At 39.1% G+C, this 23,548-nt stretch overlaps 1 protein-coding gene across 1 annotated transcript; it reads left to right on the top strand.

Annotated features, from left to right (window-relative positions):
* Rint1 (RAD50 interactor 1) lies at positions 1-23,548 on the top strand. Its single transcript, XM_013034713.1, has 15 exons — positions 1-137; positions 440-485; positions 2,544-2,728; positions 5,426-5,667; positions 8,074-8,247; positions 8,351-8,500; positions 9,063-9,219; positions 11,885-11,995; positions 12,075-12,300; positions 13,026-13,163; positions 16,044-16,243; positions 20,417-20,631; positions 21,845-22,025; positions 22,102-22,220; positions 23,337-23,548. The coding sequence occupies exons 1-15, from the start codon at positions 96-98 to the stop codon at positions 23,530-23,532; spliced, it is 2,382 nt and encodes a 793-aa protein (XP_012890167.1). The 5' UTR covers positions 1-95; the 3' UTR covers positions 23,533-23,548.

The following is a 23,548-nucleotide window of genomic DNA, read 5'->3' as shown; positions in this document are numbered from 1 at the left end:
GACCCCGCAGCCCTGCAGCCTGTGGCTGCCCGCGGCGGGTCAGGTCAGCCACGCTGGCTGCGCGGGGTGGGGCTGAGGACTCGCGCGGATGCACGATGCTCCAGGCGGGCGAGATTGGCGAGGCGCCCGCAGCCCTGGTGAGGCGGCCCTGGCGACCCGGGGGGACGGGTTACGGTGGCCTGGGAGGACGCGACCCGGGGAGGGAGGGCCAGCCGAGTGGCCCCGGGGAAGTGGCCTCGGTGGCCGGGCCAGGTCCCTCCCGACTCCCGGGAGAGGTGTCAGTGTTGGCGCGGAGCTGGCGAGCCTCCTTCGGACCCGCACCTGACAGCTCTGGCCCCGGGCACCGCGGACCTCCCCCCTCCCGCCGCGGCCGAGGTCCTCGTTCGGTCCAACCGCTCCCGCCGGCTTAATTTGTTTGCCGCGCCTCTTTTCCTTCCAGTGCTGCTCGGAAAGGGGAGACGACCGGAAGAACCTGGAGGAGAAAGGTAAGCCGGCTCCGATCCTCCCCCTCGCTCTGTCTGCCAGCCGGGCACCCTCCCGGGTCTGCCACAGAGATCTCTGCCTGTGCCATTTAGATGAAATGTCGATGTCTGTGTAGCAGGCTTACATAATAATAAATATTGGTTGTTACCATACGCGTGTCTTTACCTTTCTGAAATTGCAAAAGCATGCTTCCCCGCACCCGCACTGACGCTCCGCCCGTCAGACAGGACGGGGCCAGCGCTAGACCTGCCTGTCGCCTCAATGAAGCCCTGGGAATTGGGAGGAATTACCACTCTGTGAGGGATGATTGCCACTGCTTCCTTTCTTTCTTTCTTTTTCTTCTTCTTTTCTCGCCAGGCTCCTCACGGACTTTTGACATGAATTTGATTAATTTGTTTTAGGAGAGGAAGGGGAAAAGCAAGAAATAGATCTTCTATGGCTTGAGGATCAGTAGTGGTAAGAGAAAGGGTGCTCATATTAGTTATGTGGCCGTTGGGAGTAAGGCTTGCCCTTAATGTTACTTCAGAAACAAAGCTCCAATGTGTCCACAGCTCCCACATTCAGCTCCTTTTCTTGACACTTCCAGCTAAACCTCACCCTTCACCTTTACCCTATTTGGATGCCTTGAAAAGTCTGAGGCCTACTGATCTGTTAGTAATCTGAAGTAAAGTGATAAATGCAGACAGTCATATCAGGATTTTGTCCTTGTTCCCCAGTGGCTTAGTCAACTATTTTGCAATTAAGAGTGCTTCTTACAGAAAATGAAAAGGAGAGATATAATCTGCCAACTTACCAGTGTGTCATTTTGAAGAATGAAATTTGATTAAAAATGTAGAATGACGCGTTTGGTAATTGCATGTAAAGAGTGTAATTTTTTTTTCCTGCTACTGGGCTCCACTTCCAGTTTTTTGGTGGCTGATTGGAGATAAGTTTCAGATCTCACCCTCTTGCATAACTAGGATTATAGGTGTGAGCCACTGGTATCTAGCTAATTTTTTTCTTTTTAAAGGTAAGTAAGTAGAATGAGGCAGGAGGATTGAGTTTGAGACCAGCCTGGGTTACTTAGCAAGATATGAGAGAGAAAAGAGAGAGAGAGAGAGAGAGAATGAGAGAGAGAGAGAGAGTCAGAGTCCTAAACACAACAACCTCATATACTATTACATATTAATGAAGTTTCCAGGCAGATGAACTGATTCTGAGAGAGAGAGAGAGAGAGAGAGTCAGAGTCCTAAACACAACAACCTCATATACTATTACATATTAATGAAGTTTCCAGGCAGATGAACTGATCCTGTTCATAAGTGAAGGAGAATTAAGTCAAGAGTATCGGCCTGAGAGCCAGGAAACATGGATTTTGGTTCCAACCATAACCTTTGTGTAGGCAAGGGCAATTGTTATAATTTATCATTTGGAAGTTGAAGAATAGTCTTATGTGTTTTGCTTCTCTTACATACTAGTATGCTCCTGGTTTGCACAGCCTGTGAATAATCGTAATTCTTGTGAGTCAAATAAAACAAAGGAAAATTTGTTTTCTGAGGGAGAGAGGAAAGAACATACCTGGTATTAAACACACCAGACCATTATATAAAAATGGGACAATATCTGATATTTACATTTTGCAGTTAGGCATATATTGATTTATGTATTAATATTTTAATTGGAGGGAAACAGTTGTTTTGTAATGAAGCTGATTATGTCCTCATCTTTATTTTCTTAAAACTGCATTTTTGGTAAAGAGACAAGTTCTACAAGCGACGGCTCTAAAGAAAATGGTATTGCTCCTCATAGTCTCTGTTTTGTTCCCCACTTTATCCCTCATGTATGTACTTTTTTCTTTTTTTAAAAAGTAATTTTTTATTGAGATTAGGTGATTACATAAATTTCACATATTTCATAGTATTGTGGAATAGTAATACTTAGTTAAAGTTACAAACACATTTTAACCTTCACAAGGCAAATTGTCATTACATGGTCTATAACTTTCAAAAGCAGATAAACTGCCTCGTATATATTTCCTATTTCTTCTAACCTCATAGTATTTGGCATTTTTTAAATTTTAGGTGACATAGATGTTGCTTCATGTGTTGGAATTCAACAAGGCAGTGAAGGTACAGATGAAGATAATCTTTGTACTTATGTGTCTGCGTTCATAGAAAAGGAAGTTGGAAGTGACATTAAATCTTTAAAGAAACTTGATAAACTCATAGAACAAATGACAGAAAGTAAAATGCAGTTAGAAGAACAGGTAAGTATTAAAGCTCATTGAAATATTATCAACAGTATATTAAGATATGAGCAATTGGTATTATATGTAGAATTTTTTTTTTTTTTCCTTTGGGTCCAGTCGTGGGGCCTGAACTCTGGGCCTGGGTGCTGTCCCTCAGCTCTTCAGCTCAAGGCTAGCACTCTACCACTTGAGCCACAGCACTACTTCCGGCTTTTTTCTTACGTGGTGCTGAGGAATCGAACCCAGGGCCTTGAGCATGCAAGGCAAGTGCTCTACCACTGAGCTACCTTCCCAGCCCCTATATGTAGAATTTTAAAGACAGATAATGACAAATAGTTTGATCATTTAAAATGTAACAGTGCTATGTATTTTACAAATGTAAAAGATAAAGTTCCTAAAGGTTTGTTTTTTAAAAGTATAACAGCAGCATTTATATAGTTTCGATTTTTTTGTCGGTTGTGGGGCCTGAACTCTGAGCCTGGGCACCGTCCCTCAGCTATTCATCTCAAGGCTAGCGCTCTACCACTTGAGCCACAGTACCACTTCTGGCTTTTTCTGCTTAGGTGGTACTGAGGAATCAAACTGAGGGCTTCATGCATGCAAGGCAAGCACTCTACCACTGAGCCACCTTCCCAGCCGTATATAGTTTTTCATATAATAACTTCTAAAGTGCTTCTGTAAGTAAATAATTTTATGATATACAAAGCCACTGGCCACTATTAAACAATATAGTTCCAGCTTTTTATAAATAAACACAAGAAGGAAACACAAAAGGAATTATAACATTACATTGATTATTTCTGGGAGTTTGGTTGAAAGACAAGTTAACTCCTTGTATGTTTATGTATTTTGGTTTTTTTTTCTTTTTACAATGTGAAAATAAATCTTAGCCAGAAAGTAAATGGGTCTCAATAGTAGCACTAATCTATTGTCAAAGGTAAAAGGTTTATATTGTGTAAGTCTTAAATTAGGTTGAGCAAACTGGTATGTGGGCATGTCATCACCAGATTTCCTGTTGTCCTGTGTTCTCAGATCCCCACCCTTCACCTTGGCCTCATGTCTTGCTATCTTTCCACCTCCCCTACTGCTATGCTCGGTGTTTAGCCTGGCCCTGTCAGCCTTTTCCACTTCTGCAAAGCCTTGTGGAGAATATCACACAATCCAGTATGTGATCTGCCTTCAGCCTCACCTGGCAGCCTTTTGCTGCATCTCCTTCAGCTATCCTCCCAAATTCTCCCGAAAACACCTGACCTGTATATTCTGTCCTGTCCTTTCCCAGACACAAAATGTTGAGCCCATCTAGGATAAATCTATTGAAATTCTACCTGGTATTCCCAATCATCTGTCACCATTTTTAGCTCCTGACTTAATAGAGACTAAGGCAGCCCTTACCCCCAAGCCATTTCTGTGCTAGCTCAGTAAACTTGCTTCACTATTAGAATTTTATCCTTTGCTTTTGTAATAGTCCAGTTTCCTTAGTAGGAATTTGCTCTTTCCTTTGGCTGTCAGGATTCTTTTTTTTTTTTGGGTCCGGTCGTGGGGCCTGAACTCTGGGCCTGGGCACTGTCCTTCAGCTCTTGAGCTCAAGGCTAGCGCTCTACTACTTGAGCCACAGCACCACTTCCGGCTTTTTTTTTTCTTTTTGCTTATATGGTGCTGAGGAATCGAACCTAGGGCCTCAGGCATGCAAGGCAAGCGCTCTACCACTGAGCCACCTTCCCAGCCCTGTCAGGATTCTTATTAAAAAAAAAAAAAAAAAGATCTTGGCCAGGTGCCAGTGGCTCATGCCTCGAATCCTAGCTACTTAGACGCTGAGATCTGAGGATCACAGTTCAAAGCTAGCCTGGGCTAGCTTTTTTTTTTTTTTAATTGTGAAAATACCATACAGAGGAGTTACAATTACATGAGCAAGATAATGAGTACATTTCTTATCAAGCATTGTGGGCTAGCTTTATAACCACCAAAAAAGCTGGAAGTAGAATGTGGCCTAGCTGGTAGAGTGCTGATCTTGAGTAAAAAAAACTAAGGGACAGAGCCCTGAATTGAAGCCTTAAGTCCTGGGTATACTCACACACACACACAAATTGATCTTTGAGCTGGGCATAGTAAGTTCTAGGCAAGCCTGGGTACATAGTGAAACTTTGTCTCAAAAGTGCAAAAATAATGGAAGTAAAATTAAATATATTTTCAAAATGTTTTTGTTATCTGGTTCTAATTTCTAATTTGTCATTTACTCTTTTTTTCATGTGTGTGCATAAGTTTTGGGGCTTAAACTCAGTTTGGGCACTGTTCCTGAGCTTCCCTTAGCTTTTTCCATTCAAAACTGGACCTTTATCATTTGAACCATACCTCTAGTTCCAGTTTGCTGGTTAATTGAAGATAAGAATCCCTCCCTGTGTTGGTATGCTCAGGCTGGCTAGCCCCTGGAGTGGCTAGGGTTATAGGCATGAGCCACTGACTGTAGGCAGTAGGCACTTCTGTCTGTATATTCTATCTATCTATCTATCTATCTATCTATCTATCTATCTATCTATCTATCTATCTATCTATCTATCTATGCTTCTGTATATATAGCATTGTACATTTGGGTTTAAGTAGCACAGGATGAAGATATCAAACCTATTCCTTTGAAATGTGTATGTGGAAAGTAATGAACTAATAAAAAAGCTTATGGGAATATTTTCTAATTGCTGCTTTTATTTCTGGTATGTTTAGGTACTTACAATTTCATCAGAAATTCCTAAAAGAATTCAAAGTGCCTTAAAAAATGCAGAAGAATCAAAACAATTTCTTAATCAGTATCTGGAGCAAGAAACACATCTTTTCAGGTCTATTAATAGTCATTTGCTGACTGCACAGCCTTGGATGGATGATCTTGGGGTCATGATTAACCAGATTGAAGAGATTGAACGGCATCTTGCTTACCTTAAATGGATTTCACAAGTTGAAGAACTAAGGTAAAATGGGCCTCTTTATTCTCGTAATTATTATTTTCTTCTGCGGCTGTGTCTTAGGGAGTAGTGTGTATGTGTGCCATTATATAATTGAGTTAATTGAAGATTATAATAATTTTACCAGTTGTAATGAAAATAGCATTATGATAATGATTCTTTTCCCTATTGTGAATGAGTATAAACTTTTCAGGGAGCTTGATTTGCATTTAAAAGAAAGTAATCTAAGTAACTTAAAATTTTAAGCCTTAGCATTTTGTTCTATACTCAGGGTTAAAAACTATTATTTATAATACGGAATGAATAAAACAAACCTTCAGTTTGGTGTAGGTCTTCTATTGGCATAGGTATTTCTACTTCATGTCTAGAGATTGTCTCTTTTTTTTTTAGAGATTGTCCCTTAATGAAGTATATTGCTGTCTAGAGTTTGGTGTTTAGTGGAAATTATCAAATAAGGACTGCACAGTAGCTAGGTGCTGGTGGCACATATCTATAATCCTAGCTACCCAAGCAGTTGAGATCTGAGGATCAGAGTTTGAAGCCAGCAGATTGTGTGGTTTCAGCATCTAAACCCTGAGTTTAAGCCCCAGGACAGGCAAAAAAAAAAAAAAAAAAAAGAAGGTTAAGTCACTTTCTGGAATCATAAGTAACACCATAATTTTAGGTGCACTACTTTTATGTATATATATGTATATATGACTCTTGGATGAATATTCCCCTAATGGTTGCTATCAGCTCCATAGTAGGAGTTAAAACAAAGCATGAGTCAGTATAATTTAGCATGGTACAGCATGCAGGCTCTGAGTTTAAGCTCCAGGACTGGCATCAAAGAAAAAAAAAGTGTTATTTTCCTTAGGTTTTATGTATTTCTATTTCCAGCTTACTTTTGGGCTTCTGACATTTCTCCTCCAAGTTTCCTTTTAATGCTCCCCCTTTTTTTTTTTTTTTTTGATTGGTCATGGGGCTTGAACTCTGGGCCTGGGCACTGTCCCTCTGCTCTTCAACTCAAGGCTAGCACTCTATCACTTGAGCCGCAGCACCACTTCCTGTTTTCTGAGTGGTTTATTGGAGGTAAGAGTCTCACGGACTTGCCTGCTCAGACTGGCTTTGAACTGCTATGCTCAGATCTCAGCCTCCTGAGTACCTAGGATTGTAGGCATGAGTCACCCTCACCCGGCTCACTGTTAGCTTTTTTGTTCAAGGCTGTTGCTCTACTACTTGAACCACAGCTCCATTTCTGGCTTTTTGCTGGTTAACTGGAGGTGAAAGTCTTGTGGACTTTTCTGCCTGGGCTGGCTTTGAACCTTGATCCTTGGATCTCAGCTTGCTTGCTCTTTCCTTCCTTCCTTTCTTCCTTTCTTCTTTCCTTCCTTCTCTTTCTTTTCGTTCCTTCTTTCCTTTTTGTTTTTCTTTCCTTTTCTTTTTGTCAGTTGTGGACTTGAACTCAGGGCCTAGGCTTGTCCCTGAGCCCTTTTTGCTCAAGGCTAGTACTCTGCCACTTTGAGCCACAGCACCTCTTCTGCTTTCTGGTGCTTTATTGGAGATAAGAGTCTCACAGACTTTTCTGCCCTTGCTGGCTTTGAACTGTTATCCTCACATGTCAGCTTCCTGAGTAGCTAGGATTACAAGTGTGAGCCACCAGTGCCTGGCAAGGATCTCAGCTTTCTGAGTAGCTAAAATTACAGGTGTGAGCCACTGATGCATGGTAATAACTGTGCATTTATTCAACAGTAGTCTTCATTTTAATATAGTGCTTAACTTGGAATATATTCTTTGAAGTAGAACCATGTTCTGCTGTGAACAGTAGGTGAAACTGAAGATTATCCTGCTTGGTCATTCAACACTGTGATGTACTTATAAACTGATTTTCTAAATGGTAAATCCTTTGTACAAGTACTTAAAGATAATAAAAATATGAATATTTTAAAAAGAAAAAGAGCCTAGCACTGGTGGCTCATGCCTATAATCCTAGCTACTCAGGAGGCTGAGATCTGAGATTAAAGTTCAAAGCTAGACTGGGCAGGAAAGTCTGTGAGACTCTTATCTTCAATTTACCACGACAAAACTGAAAATGAAGCTGTGGTAGAGCACTAACTTTGAGCAAAGGAGCTCAGGAACAGTGCCCAGGCCTTGAGTTCAAACCCCATGAAAAAAAAGAAAAAAGGAAAAAAAAAACATAGAGGACTTCTCTAAATGAAAGCCTAGCAGAAGTGAGTTCTGTTCTGTTGGGAGGAGTAGAATGGGGTGGGTAGAGAGGAAGGCATCCTAAGTATGGACCACTGCTCTTAGAAAGATGCTAAGAATTAGAGGACTGCAGGCTCTGAAGTCTTTCACAAGGTGAAAGGAAAACAGTCCCTGAACTTAAAATTATTCTGAAGAAATTATCCTTAAGTTAGTTTGCTTTGTTTGCAGTGATAACATTCAGCAATATTTGATGACCAACAATGTGCCTGAGGCCGCTTCTACCCTGATGGCTATGACAGAACTTGACATCAAGCTTAAAGAATCATCCTGCACTCATCTTCTTGGGTTTGTGAGAGCCACAGTTAAGTTCTGGCACAAAATTCTAAAGGACAAACTTACAAGGTAGGGAGTTCACCCATGTTTCATGTTCATTGCTTTCATGCAGCTAGTTAGTGTTCATTTGATAACATAGTACTGAAACCTATGCCTTTCTTTCCTGTTGCAGTGATTTTGAGGAAGTTTTAGCACAGCTTCACTGGCCATTCACTGCACCCCCCCAATCACAAACTGTTGGCTTCAGTCGACTTGCTAGTGCCCCCGAGATGTACAGTAACCTGGAGACATTGTTTTGTCAGCTGCTGAAGCTACAAACCTCGTATCCTTTTTGGAAGGAAAACATAAAAATTTCTTCTTCCTATCCTAGATTTGTGGCTAGGGAATAAAAAGTTTTCAAAGAGGCCAAGTAGCCAAATGAGACTCTTGGGTTGGACTGTGTGTGTAAATGACCACAGAGTGGGGGAGTGTGCTCTTGTAAAGTGAATTGTGGGTAGGAGGGAGGGCCACCTGCACTGTTTTGAGACATGCAGCTAACCAAGTATGGCATCACGTACAGGTCAATAGAACATAAAATAACTGGGAGAAAGCCTTAGTAACAAAGTACTAATTTAACCAAATGATTTCTTGCATTTATTTATCTTCTGTTATTTTAGGAAAGAGATTAATAACATTTTTGTGCATTTTTTCTGGATTCATATTTAATGAAAAGATTACATGTTATATGTGTTATAATCCATACATAGTATGGATACTTATTAGAAAAAATTCTGTGTGTGTATGTATACATGTGTGTGTACATCTATCTATATGTACGTACACACACACACACACACACACACACACACACTTTTGATTCTTTTTCCTTGACTTGACTATGTCAGAGATGAATTACTTACTGAGCCAAAACAACTCCCAGAAAAATACTCTCTTCCCTTATCCCCTTCTATCATCCTACCCATCCAGATTATGCTGACTCCTCTTCAGAAGAGGTTCAGATATCACTTCAGAGGCAACCGGCAAACTAATGTTATAAGCAAGGTGTGTTTGCCAACTCTTACCCTTGGTTTTTATTTTTATTTCTTGACAGGGTCGAGGCTAGCCTTGAATTCATGATGTAGCCCAGGCTGGCCTTGAACTTGAATTTAGCTCAGAGCTAAATTTGTATTTTGCCACAGCCCTTTATAGATTTAACTGGGGATTTGTGTTTTTATATTGAAAGAATGCTTACCTTTGACACATCATCTAGCCAGTTTCTCAAGTTTATCTTTGATGTGCCCTTTGTGCTGTTAGACTGGTTTCCAATGTGTTTCATTTTACAAATTGCTCCTTCTGTCTTATAAATATATTGAAAAGAGAAGTTGAATTCCAAAATATAGAGTATTAGCTTCTGAATAAAGGTGCTAATGCTAAAATGATTTATAACTGGCAAGAGGGAATATGGGGATAAATTATATAAATAGGTATTTTTGTTATTGTTGTTTGGTGCTGTTTTTGGAGCTTAAATTCAGGGCCTGGGTGCTATCTCTTAGCTTTTTCACCCAAGTCACTCTACCATTTGAGCCACAGCTTCACTCTAGCTTTTTTTGTTTTTGGCAGTTGATTAGAAACTTACAGACTCTTCTGCCCAGGCTGGCTTTAAACTGTAGTCCTCAGATCTCAGCCTTCTGAGTAGCTAGGATTATAAGCGAGAGCCACCAGTGCCTTAATATGTGAACAGTCTTGAGGAAATTATCACCAACATTTAAAAAATATTTTTTATTTTTATTATAAAGGTGATGTACAAGCTGGGAGCCCATGCCTATAATCCTAGCTACTCAGGAGGCTGAGATCTGAGGACCACAGTTCAAAACCAGCCAGGGCAGCAATGTCTGTGAGACTTTTTTTTTTTTTTGGTCAGTTGTGGAGCCTGAACTGTGGGCCTGAGAACTGTCCCTCAGCTCTTCAGCTCAACGCTATCACTCTACCACTAGAGCCACAGCACCACATCTGACTTTTTCTGCTTTATGTGGTGCTGAGGAATGGAACCCAGGGCCTCATACATGCAAGGCAAGCACTCTACCACTGAGCTACCTTCCCATCCCCTGTGAGACTCTTATCTCCAATTAACCACCAGAAAACTGGAAGTGGAGCTGTGGCTCAGAGTGGTAGAGTGCTGGTCTTAAACAGAAAAACTCAGGGACAGCACCCAGGCTCTGAGTTCAAGCCCATGACCAACAAAATAAGTAAAAGTTAAAAAAAAAAAGGTGATATACAAAGGGGTTATAATTACATAAATCAGGTAGAGTATACTTCTTTTTTGGACAATGTCACCCCTTCCCTCCCTTCCTCCCAGTTTTTCCCTCCCATCTCCACCCATAATTTTATAGTTCATTTTCAAAATAGTGTTTAGTGAGTACCACTACTGCATTTGTTTACCCTTTGTCCCTCCATTTCTGTACCCTCCGTTACCCTCCCCAAGACAGATAAATGAACAAACAAGACAGAAAGAAAACTAAAACAGCAACAAAAAGTAAACCTCTTGTTTCCATTTCCTGGAGTTCATTTTGATATTTTATATGATCAGATGCACAAAGACATTGCACTTTTGTGTTCCTCTCATAAGAGTATCCTTTGGTCTCACTGTGAATGCCTAGAGAGTCCTGTATAATTTATCATGTCCCTGTGTATATTAGGTCTAGCTTCCTCATATGAGCGAAAACATGAACCATTTGTCTCTCTGAGCTTGGCTTACCTCACTTAACATGATTTGTTCTAGGTCTATCCATTTCCCTGAAAATGACATAATATTTTTTCTAATGGCTGTGTAAAATTCCATTGTGTCACCAACATTTTAAATGAGGGATCATACCAATATAGACTGGCATATTGTTGAGATTTTTAATTTGGCTAAAAATCAGGTCAAATCTTAGTCTTGGAAATGACAAGCAGGCAGCTACTACTTTGCCTATCCTTGAGTTTTTTTACAACTGATGTTATGCATGTAGTAGGGGTTCAGTAAATATTTTGGATTGCTAAGTGCCAAATCATATCAGGCATTATGGATTTATACAAATGAACTACAGGCATCATAGAATTTTAAAGAAATCAAAAGATAGGTAATTCTGTTTGCATGGAAAGAGCAGAGTGACAATAAATTTGTTTGCACTTTGGGATGTTCTATTTTGATGGGGGATTGGTGTATAGAAAAGTCAGTATGTGTAGGTGAGACGAAACAATAAGCCTAAAGTTGTACAGAGGCAATGAATATTTGACCGAAGGAAATTGTGAGTTATATTAACTCTTTTTGAAGTGTGGTCCCAATGGACCTCATACTGTTATCAAACCTAAATTGTGTCACCCCGAGGTTAAAGCCTCCTTTTATTTTTGTATTTCTAATATTTCACACACAATAGGATTTACCATTTAGTAAATAGATGCTAGATGTTGAACCCAAGCTTTGTGCATGGTAGATAAGTACTCTTAAGACTGAGTGATCTCCTTAGCACCAATATGGCATTTAAATTTTATGAATTTATTGACTAATCCACATTGGTGGAATTTGTTGGGGTACATTGGCAAACATATGATAATAAGTCTTCATGAGAATTTAGAGTAGAAATGGTGCTCTTACAGCCAACTTTTAGTGTTGTGTGTTTATAATTAAAGGCGTTTAACTATAACCTAATTAAAATAAGGAATTCAAACATTTTACTTTCTTCCTTAGCCTGAATGGTACTTGGCTCAGGTTCTTATGTGGATTGGAAACCATACTCACTTTCTGGATGAGAAGATTCAACCAATATTGGACAAAGTAGGCTCTGCAGTAAATGCAAGGGTAAGAGAGTCTTGTGTGTTTCAATTTTATAATTGTACATGTGCCTGAAAATTTCTTATGTTTATGTATTTTCTTCTAGCTTGAGTTTTCTCGAGGCCTTATGATGCTTGTTCTTGAGAAGTTAGCTTCTGATATCCCTTGTCTACTCTATGATGACAATCTCTTTTGTCATTTGGTGGATGAAGTGCTCTTATTTGAAAGGGAACTACACAGTGTTCATGGCTATCCTGGCACTTTTGCTAGTTGTATGCATATTTTATCAGAGGAAACCTGTTTTCAAAGATGGTTGACTGTGGAGAGAAAATGTAAGTATTCTTGTGGCCATATGGTAGAGATGTCCATATATATGGGTTTTTTAAAATTCTTTTCTGATCTCTTTTGATCAGTTCTGGGTAGGAATTGAAGTTTTATTGAGTCGCCTTCAAAGATAACTTTGTTTTCTTTTCTTTTCCTGACTTCAATTTTTCCTGGAATTACTTCCTATATATTTCTAGATTGGAATATTGAAGTTAAGAGATTTTACCATGTACAATTTTGTGCTCTTGGTATAATTTCTTGAGATGTATCTTGCTTATCAGTATAACTATTTTGAAGATTTGGGTGAGGGAGAATATAGTATCTTGTTAATTAACTTCCCAAATAGATTATTTTAAATACAGTACAACTAGTGAGAGATTGTGGGTTTGTTTTGTATAGAAAAGTCATCATTCAGCTGGGCACCAGTGACTTCACACCTGAAATCCTAGCTACTCAGGAGGCTGAGATCTGAGGATTATGGTTTAAAGCTAGCCTGGGCAGGAAAGTCTGTGAGACTTTCATCTCCAATAAACTCAGAAAAGGCCTTCAGCACAAAGAGGCTCAGGGACAGTGCCCAGGCCTGAGTTCAAGCCCCAGGACTGGGGTGGGGGGTGGGGGGTGGGGAGGCAGGGAGTCATCATTCCTAAAATAAATTATGGATTGGAATGACTATAATTACTCAAGTGACATAATCCTTTTTTTAATATATGTTTTATATATATGTATATGTTAGTTGCTCTTCAAAAAATGGACTCAATGCTTTCATCAGAAGCTGCCTGGGTATCACAATATAAGGATATCACTGATGTGGATGAAATGAAAGTTCCAGACTGTGCAGAAACTTTTATGACTCTACTCTTGGTTATAACTGGTGAGTATAGGGGGCTGGGAAGGTGGCTCAGTGGTAGAGCGCTTGCCTTGCATGCCTGAGGTCCTGGGTTCGATTCCTCAGCACCACATAAGCAAAAAGAAAAAAGCCGGAAGTGGCGCTGTGGCTCAAATGGTAGAGTGTTAGCCTTTAGCTGAAGAGCTGAGGGAAAGCGCCCAGGCCCAGAGTTCAGGCCCCACGACCAGAACCAGAAAAAAAAAAACTGGTGAGTATATATCTTTTAAGTATAAGTCTTTTTTTTGAACTCAATATTTCTAAAACAAAGACACTTTTAGAAATATTGAGTTCAAAAAAATAACATATGGTGGTTTTAATCTTTAGATTGAGCTTTTATTTTATTAATAATCTAGAACAATATAACTTTTTTAGTTTTTTTTTAAATGTGGGTACTGGGGTTTGAACTCAAGACCTTGTGCTCTTATTTGGCTTTTTTTCCTCAAAGCTTGCCCTCTACTATTTGAGCCACACCTCCATTTCTGGCTTTTTGCCAGTTACTTGGAGATAAGAGCCAGAGCTGGTTTCCAACCCTGATCTTCAGATCAGCCTCCTAAGTAACTAGGATTATAAGCATGAGCCACAAGTGCTCATCTAGGAATGTAATTTTATTACTGGAACTCTTTTTTTTTTGTCTGTCGTGGGGCTTGAACTCTGGGCCTGGACGCTGTTCCTCAGCTCTTCAGCTCAAGGCGAGCGCTCTACCACTTGAACTACAGCGCCACTTCCGATTTTCTGGTGGTTTATTGGTCTCACGGTCTCTCCTGCCCGGGCTGGCTTTGAACCGCGATCCTCAGATCTCAGCCTCCTGAGTAGCTAGGATTACAGGCGTGAGCCACCAGCACCCGGCTATTACTGGAACTCTTGCCATTCAGTTTAAGTGTCTTTAGTAAATGGTGATTAACTTAAATTTTGATTATTTTATATTTTATTTTTGAGAGATAGGGATTTTTCTATGTTTCCCAAACTGGCCTTGAACTCCTGGGCTCAAGTGATCCCCCTGTGTCAGCCTCTCAAGTTACTGGGACTATAGATACATGCCACCATGCTTAGCCCAACCTGAAATTTCAAATATTACTCTCTTGACCTTGATTTATCAAGGATCGTGGGAGAGAGTAAAGTAATAATTTTCAGAATCATTTCTGAAGACAATTCAAAATTCTGGATGCCTATCTAGACATTTCCTGTCTATAGTTCCACCTGTTTTAAGACACGGATGTAATTTGTACTGCAGATAGCAGATTTTTTCCTTAGTTTACCTTTAGAACAGCAAAAAATGATGTGGAGTGCTATTTCAAAAAACATTTTGTAATAGTCATTATTTTTTTTAATACTACCTATCATTTTACCTGTTAGGTTTAACATATATATGGGTGGATTTTTTTTTAATGGGTACTAAGAGTTGATCCCAATGCTTTGTGCATGCTAGGAGTAATAATAGGAATTTCTGTCATGCAAAGTTTTCTGGTTGGAGGAAGCCTGGCAGCTGCTGGCCCTCGTTTGTATCATCTGAACTGCCCTACTGCAGATCTGCAGGTTCTTATGGTGCCATGGGCCCACACTGACATCACCTTGGCCTTCTTGAGCCCAATGGTTTTAGACCTGTAGGACAACTTGGAAAAGGGTCATTCCAGCCCAATTGGCCAATAATTCTGTTTTCTTAATAGTAAGAAAAACTATGAAATAAAATACTAAAATAAAAAAAATTAAGGAAAAATTTTTTTGAGGTTTAAAGGACTTGTGCTTGCTAAGCAGGTTTTCTGCCACTTAAGCCAATATAATTAGTTCTTTTTTGTACTGGGTATAGTCAAAGTAGGGTTTTACTTTTATGCCTGGTCTGGTCTAGACTACAGTACTCTCATATTTATTTTTGGTGTGAGACTGGAACTCGAACTTGATACGTACTTGCCACTTTTGCTCATTGGCTACCACTCTACCAACTGAGTCACGCCTCCAACCCCTGTAATACTCTGTAATACTCTTGTGTTTCTGTTCATCATTTGGGTGACAGGCATATGCTCAGTGCCCAGCCATTGGTGAATTGGAGTCTTGTGAACTTCTATGAGACTCATCTCCAATAAACCACTAGAAAACCGGAAGTGGCGCTGTGGCTCAGGTGGTAGAGTGCTCACCTTGAGCTGAAATGCTGCTGAGGGACAGTGCCCAGGCCCAGAGTTCAGGCCCCATGACTGACAAAAAAGTGTCATGGACTTTCCTACCCAGGCTGGCTTTGAACCGCAATCCTCAGATAGCCTCCTGAATAGCTAGGATTACAGATGTGAGCCACCAGTGCCTGGCTCCATTACCCATTTTCTATTACATATTTTTCTCTGCAACATTTTTCCCCTGAGAAAAATATTTTAGATATTAATTAATTTAGATATTAGTTCTTATGTAACTTATTTAATCAGATTTTCTCTTTCCTTTTTAAAAAATGCCATTTGCGGGCTGGGAAGGTGGCTCAGTGGTAGAGCGCTTGCCTTGCATGCCTGAGGCCCTGGGTTCTTTTCCTCAGCACCACATAAGCAAAAAGAAAAAAGCCGGAAGTGGCACTGTGGCTCAAGTGGTAGAGTGCTAGCCTTGGGCTGAATTGCTGAGGGACAGCGCCCAGGCCCAGAGTTCAGGCCCTACAACCGGACCCCCCCCCCAAAAAAAATGCCATTTGCTTCCTAAAGAAAGTGAATCAGCTATACTGTTTATTGAATCTTAACAAATATGTACACCGCATATAATTAAATTTGGGTTTAGAAATAGACTCAAACTTAGTCAATTTTTTTTGATAAAGGTAGCAGAATAGTCAGGAAAAAATTTTAACTGTATCATGGATGCTATCCAAACCTTCATCTGTTTTATTAATTTTCTTCACAGACAGATATAAAAATTTACCCACAGCTTCCCGAAAGCTGCAGTTTCTAGAGTTACAGAAGGACTTAGTAGATGATTTTAGAATCCGATTGACACAGGTGATGAAAGAAGAGACTAGAGCTTCCCTGGGCTTTCGATACTGTGCAATTCTTAATGCTGTGAACTATATCTCAACAGTACTAGCAGACTGGGCTGACAATGTGGTGAGTTCATAAGCTTTTATATTAAGTAACATATTAGTTTTTTTAACTATTCTAGCCTTTTGAAATGTTGACTCTATAGCAAGTGATAGATGAGATATATATATATATATATTCATATATATTTTTTATATATGAATGACAATGATATCAAACTTAGAAGATGTGATTAAAGCATACGTTTTTCTAAATCAAATCTCAAATAGTTAATCTTGATATTTTAATGGGCTTAATCATCAGAGAAATAGGAACGTAGGTCAGTGCTTGCTTGCAGTGAAAAAGTTCCTGGGTTTAGTCACTAGTTCCACAAAAAAGAGGAAAGGGTAAAACCCTTTGTGAATTGTTGTTTATAGAATGAGCCTTTTTTGTCTTTGAACTATATACAGGAAGTATTAGTAATTGACATCACAGAGAAATAATCATTTAACAATGATATAAAAAAGTCAATAAGGGAGCTGGGAAGGTGGCTCAGTGGTAGAGTGCTTGCCTTGCATGCATGAGGCCCTGGGTTCGATTCCTCAGCACCACATAAGCAAAAAGAAAAAAGCTGGAAGTAGCACTGTGGCTCAAGTGGTAGAGCACTAGCCTTGAGCTGAAGAGCTGAGGGACAGCGCTCCAGTTTAGGCTGCACGACTGGACCCCCCCAAAAAATCAGTAAACTCCAGATCTTTTTTTGAGGTGGAGGCAGACTTGTTTACCTAACCTGGTTGACTGCAATAAATTAATTTTAAAAAATCTAAGACTTTGTGGAAAGTAAAATAACATTTTATACTTCTTGAAATGACTTCAAATAGGACATATTTTTGAGAATTATAAAGAAACATTCTTAACATTTCAATAATTTCATACAGTAAAACATTATTTGTGGGTAGGGATTATTTATGCCTGGCTCAGTGGTGAAACACTGAGCTAACAGCCCTGGTGCCTGCTTCTACCTTCATTTTCTTTTTTTTGCTGGCACTGGGGTTTGAACTCAGTCTTGCACATTCTACTTGGCTTTTTTGCTCACAGCTGTACTCTACTATTTGAGCCACATCTCTATTGCTGGGTATTTGTAGTCTCACAGATTTGTCTGCCTGGGCTGGCTATGAACCTCCCTCCCGTCTCAGATCTCAGCTTCCTGAGTAGCTAGTTTTAAAAGAACTTAAAAAAACAAAGCAAATGATAGGGTCTTGCCAATTGGCTATTAATGTAAAAGAATTGTAATCCAGGACAGGATTGCATACTTTTATACTAAAATATAAAAGGCTGGTGACTTGAGGTGAAATGGTATGCTTGCCTAGTAAGCATAAGGTCCTGAGTTCAAAACTTCATGCAGCAATAAATAAATTATATATATATATATATAATCATGTCCCTTTTTAACATGGATTAAAATTTTACTGCAGAGACAAACATTTTTTATTAAACCAAGGAAGATATGGCAATTAGAACTTAGTAATCAGTTTTCCAGTATGTACTTCAATCAAAAGTGAAGAAATCTATTTAGCCTTTATAGCCTCAACATAGATTAATTTCTTTAGATATTTTAGATACAGAGCACCTTCCAGACCTGCCTTCTTTGATAGAGTGCCCTCAACTTGGGAATCACTGTTGTATGATTATCTGTAAAGACACAAAAATCTGTTTGGACTGAGTGCTAATGGCTTACACCTGTAATCCTAGCTACTCAGGAGGCTGAGATCATGGTTCAAAGCCAGTCCAGGCAGGAAAGTCCATGAGACTCTTATCTTCTATTGACCACCAGAAAATAAGTGGCACTGTGGCTCAAAGTGGTAGAGCACTAGCCTTGAGCAAAAAGAACTCAGGGACAGTGTCCAGGCAGAATTCAAGCCCCAAGACCAACAACAACAGTAAAAATATGCTTGGGTTTATTATATGTTTTACCAGACAGATTTCATGACAAAAAATACTAACAGAGATGGTGAGAAGATGGCAAACTATACAGTGAAAATTACTTTGCTGAATAAAGAGGAAAATGACTATGACGATACAAGTGTAAATTATATAATTGCATCATGAATGAAAGTAGGAAAGTAAAACAATAAAACAACCAATTTTAATTAAAGATGTCAAATACCACATCTTAATGCAATAAAATAAAATTAAAAATAAGAAATGAAGTAAATACATCTAAGTATGGACATTTTAAAATAATCATGCCTGGAATAGGAAGGACATTTAGAAATAAGATTATATTTCAATTATGAATTAAGGCAAAAATTATATTCTTAACATTTATTATTTCTTACTTCTTCCCTCCTTTTCGTCTGTCTATCCGTCCCGCCTTCCTTCCTTCTCTTCCTCCCTCCCTCCTTCCTTCCCTTCCTCCCTTCCTCCTTCTCTCCCTCCCTCCCTCCCTCCTTCCTTCCTTCCTTCCTTCCTTCCTTCCTTCCTTCCTTCCTTCCTTCCCTTCCCTTCCCTTCCTTTACTTCCTTATTTTGTGCTGGTCCTGGGGCTTTAACTCAAGGCCTAGGCACACTGTCCCTGACCTTTTTTGCTCAAGGCTAGTACTCTACCACTTGAGCCACAGCTCTACTTCTAGCTTTTTATTTTGCTTTGGCAGTTAATTGGAAGTAAGAGTCTCACAGACTTTCTTTCCTGGGATGGCTTCAAACTGAGACCCTCAGATTTCAGCCTTCTGAGTAGCTAGGATTATAGGTATGAGCCACCAGTACCTGGTTTATTTTGTGACTACTAATGCATATACAGGAAAATATATTTCTCACTATACCTATTTTACTGTGAATGAAAAAAACAAGATAGTCCTCATCCCAAAAACAGGCAAATAAGCCAAAGTAAGCAGGAAATAGAAGTAAATATGCTAATAACAGACAAGATAAAATCTTGATAAAACACATAGTTTATTCATATCTGGATGTTCTGTCAGACTCAATAAGTACTTCCAGTGGTTTGTTATTGTTTATGGTCAGTTGTGGGGCTTAAACTCTGGGTCTAGGCACTGTCCCTGAGCTCTTTTGCCCAAGACTCTACCACTTTGAGCCACAACACCACTTCTGGTTTTCTAGTAGTTATTTGGAGATAAAAGTCTCATGGTCTTTCCTCCCTGGGGTGGCTTTGAACTGTGATCCTCAGATCTCAGCCTCTTGAGTAGCTAGGATTACAGGAATAAGCCACCAGCACCTGGTTTTAAGTGTTTTTTGATAAAGGTATCAGCTAAAATCTGTGTGTATATTATTCTACTGAGCAAGAAAAAAAAGAAAATTATGAATGAATTTATCATTATTAAGTCAATTAATCTGCACTTATTCATTTTGTACTTTGTATTGTGTTTCTAATTTGAGTATTTTATTCTTTCAGCTCCCACACTGCTCCGTTTACTGCTGAGCTTTTTCAATAGTATAAAATTGTCATTCTTGATTCTTATGCCAGTTGATCTAATAAAAGATTCATTCCCAGACAGATTTTAGCTTCAATGAAATTTGTGGAACATCATTAGCTAAGTTGCTTGGTGCTGTAATGTGTTAATAAAGATGAATAATCCATAATCTCTACCTGTACAAACCTTAATATCTAATGCTGTATTAACTGGGCTTTATGTCAACAGAAAACTATGACAATTTCAGAATTGACCTTTAAAAATGTCCTAGTACATGGTTTTCATGGTGCTAATTCTTTCTTAACATCAAAAGTCCTTGAATCATCTTCGCAATTCTTCAATTTGCAAATGCTTTAAATAAAAACTCATTAAAGGACTTGTATTACACAATTATATAACTAGAAAAAGAGTTCCCCTTTTATTCACTTGTCTACTGATAAGTTATCAGCAAACCTGAACTATCCAGTCATTCAGAATTAGAGTTCTTTAGTTGTAGGTGACAGAAACCCAATTTTGAGTAGATACTAAGTGAAGGAAGTCACCAAGAGCCAAACATTATATGATTTCATTGATTTGAAATGTCCAGGAGAGTCAAGTCTAGAGATGAAATAAGTAGATTGATGATTGCCTAGCGATGTGGAACTAGAGAGAGAACTGGGAGAGGAATAAAGGTGAGGAATTTGGGTGGCAAGAAGTAATGAAAATGTTCTAAACTTGTCATGGATACACAACTCTGAAAAATATTAAAACCCTGGAATGGAATACTTATTATTTAACTGTATGGTACATATATATTCTGTTTCAAGATGTCAAAGAAGTGTGTTTTTTGCTTTTAGTTCTTTCTGCAGCTTCAGCAGGCAGCATTGGAAGTTCTGGCAGAGAATAATACCCTCAGTAAACTACAATTGGGACAACTAGCCTCTATGGAGAGTTCTGTCTTTGATGACATGATTAACCTTTTAGAGCGTTTGAAGCATGATATGTTGACCCGTCAAGTCGACTATGTTTTTAGAGAAGTTAAAGATAGGGCAAAATTGTACAAGAAAGAAAGGTATGTCCTCTGTATAACTCACCTCTTAACACTAGTTTAGTGAAATTTGAAAGATAGCACATGCTGTCAAATTTCCAATGTGTCTACATAGTTCAGCGTCTGGCCTTTTGCTCTCCAAACTTTGTGCCCTTGCCTCCCACTCAGTGCTAGGGATTAAACCCAATGGATCTTCAGCTGTTTTTACATATCTAAATATGATTTTGGATTGACTAGCCCAACCAGTGACTGATTTTTCAAAGCAAGGGGCTCCTCCAGGAAGTATCCTGTGTATGTTTGTACTGTATGATTTATTCCACTATGGTAGTTCTTCTCTGAGGACACCTGTTATGTCTGTCAGAACCTGAACACTCGGACAGCAGGCAATGGCTATTTCTTCTGTCATGGTCCCTCTACAGAGTTCTATAATCAGTGGGGAGGTGTTTTTATTCCCTGTTGCTTTTGCTGAGAATTCAGAGCATAATATTAGCTTAAGTCTTCACTGTCAAAAATACATTTTAACTTTTATTTATTTTTTTAATTTTTATTTTTTGGGTCCGGTCGTAGAGCCTGAACTCTGGGCCTGGGCGCTGTCCCTCAGCTCTTCAGCTCAAGGCTAGCTCTCTACCACTTGAGCCACAGCGCTACTTCCGGCTTTTTTCTTTTTTCTTATGTGGTGCTGAGGAATCAAACCCAGGGCCTCATGCATGCAAGGCAAGCACTTACCACTGAGCCACCTTCCCAGACCACATTTTAACTTTTATAACAATAAATTTATATTTAGTTTAGGGATCTTTGAGCTATTTATCATCCTCATTGAGTAGAGTATGTATTTTAGAACTAAAATATAAGTTTACTTTCTGAGAGTTTTTAATATGGGATTTTTGTTGTGGTGTTCATGGGGCTTGAACTCAGAACCTGGGTGCTGTTCATGAGCTCTTTGCTCATGGCTAGCACTCTACCATTTTGAGCCACAGCACCACTTCTGGCTTTCCGGTAGTTAGTTGGAAATAAGAGTATCATGGATTTTCCTGCCCAGGCTGGCATGAAACCATGATCCTTAGATCTCAGCCTCCAGAATAGCTAGAATTACAGTCGTGAGCCACCAGCTCCTGGCCACACTTTTTTTTTTCTTATTCAAAATTCTCTAGCACAGAACAGTACGCTTGCCTAAATTTAAAGAATGTTTAAAGTGATACAGCCTCTACAGTAAACATGAATGATTTTGTCTTCACAGATGGCTGTCCTTGCCATCTCAGTCGGAACAGGCAGTGATGTCCCTCTCTAGTTCGGCCTGCCCATTCTTGCTCACTCTACGAGACCGTCTGCTTCAGCTGGAGCAGCAGCTTTGTTTCTCCTTATTTAAAACTTTCTGGCAAATGCTTGTGGAGAAGCTGGATGTGTACATCTATCAAGAAGTAAGGGATGGCAGACTGTATTTAGGGGGCATGGCAATAAAGGCAGCTATTATATGAATTATTCTTTTTTTTTCAGATAATCCTGGCTAATCACTTCAATGAAGGAGGAGCAGCCCAGTTGCAGTTTGATATGACTCGGAATCTCTTTCCTTTGTTTTCCCACTATTGCAAGAGACCAGAAAATTATTTTAAGCAGTAAGCTTTATATTTAACAATTAATATTGATTAGAGGAAGTTGACTCCTTTATAACAGCTCTATAGCTCCATTGATGTACAGTAGATGATTTGATTAAAATTTTAAAGTTCACTATGGGTCTATTACATACGCAGAGCACAGTGGGTAAACCAAAATAATATACATGACTCATCAGTGACCTTAGAAAGTTAATCAAACTTGTTATAAATTATCTAGTGGGCTTTATTTCCTGGCTTTTGGCTTAATGGTCCTGTTTGCTTATTATTAGGAGGATAAATAGAAAATAAAAATAAGTGCAGCTCTTTCATATTGGATAAATATAAGAGATCAGAGACGTATTTATTATCTAATAATAGGCCAGGGTACAAGGAAATTAACTTTCTTATTCATTGTAATTATAAATGTATACGAAAAGCCAAATGTTGGTGATTCATAGTCTTCTACCCAAGAAGCTGGAATTTGAGGATTGTGGTTTGAAGCTGACCTGGGCAGAAAGGTCTGTGAGACTTACCTCCAATTAACCAGCAAAAAGCCAGAAGTGGAGCTGTGGCTCAATCTGTAGAGTGCCAGCCATGAGATAAAACTTGGAGAACTCAAGACTCTTGAGTTCAAACCCCAGTACCAACACATACACACACAAACACAAATGTATACGAGAATCATTGCAAGGAATATTTTCAGGATTTGTTGATTTAATATGTACTTTCTGTACAGGATTGTGTTATTCTGAAATATTCCTTGAAAACTTCTGCTGCATAAGATTTGACTGTCCACTATTTTTGAGTTTTCCTTAGTATTGTATCTTTCTACTGTTTTTCATTTTATCCTTTCTCTCTTCCTATATCCTAATCAATCTAAAGTCATAGCTACTTATTTGAAGTCATAATATATTGAAACTAATGATTCTTTACTTATAGTTGGACTATAAACTTTATGCAGATGGGTGGTTCTCTATATATTTAAAAAGCCAAATAATAAATTCAGAAACAGTTTATACAGAGGTCATGTGTCTAGCAATGCAAGGAAGCTATTTAGTTTCTCAAAATGAAGTTGTTCATAATTCGGATATTATGGATAATAGGTAACTCTTTTCTCTTTTTCTTTTTCCCTAACAGTGTAAAAGAAGCCTGTATTGTTTTGAATTTAAACATTGGTTCTGCACTACTCCTGAAAGATGTACTGCAGTCAGCTTCGGGGCAGCCTCCTGCCACAGCAGCATTGAATGAAGTTGGAATTTACAAACTTGCTCAACAAGATGTTGAGATTCTACTTAACTTGAGGACACACTGGCCTAATACTGGAAAACAATGAGACCTTTAGAAAAGTA

This window comes from Dipodomys ordii, unplaced genomic scaffold (assembly GCF_000151885.1).
Source record: "Dipodomys ordii isolate 6190 unplaced genomic scaffold, Dord_2.0 Scaffold195, whole genome shotgun sequence".
In the NCBI taxonomy this organism is placed as follows: Eukaryota; Metazoa; Chordata; class Mammalia; order Rodentia; family Heteromyidae; genus Dipodomys; species Dipodomys ordii.
The sequence above is the reverse complement of the archived record's forward strand: the minus strand, read 5'-3'. Positions and strand labels throughout refer to the sequence as shown.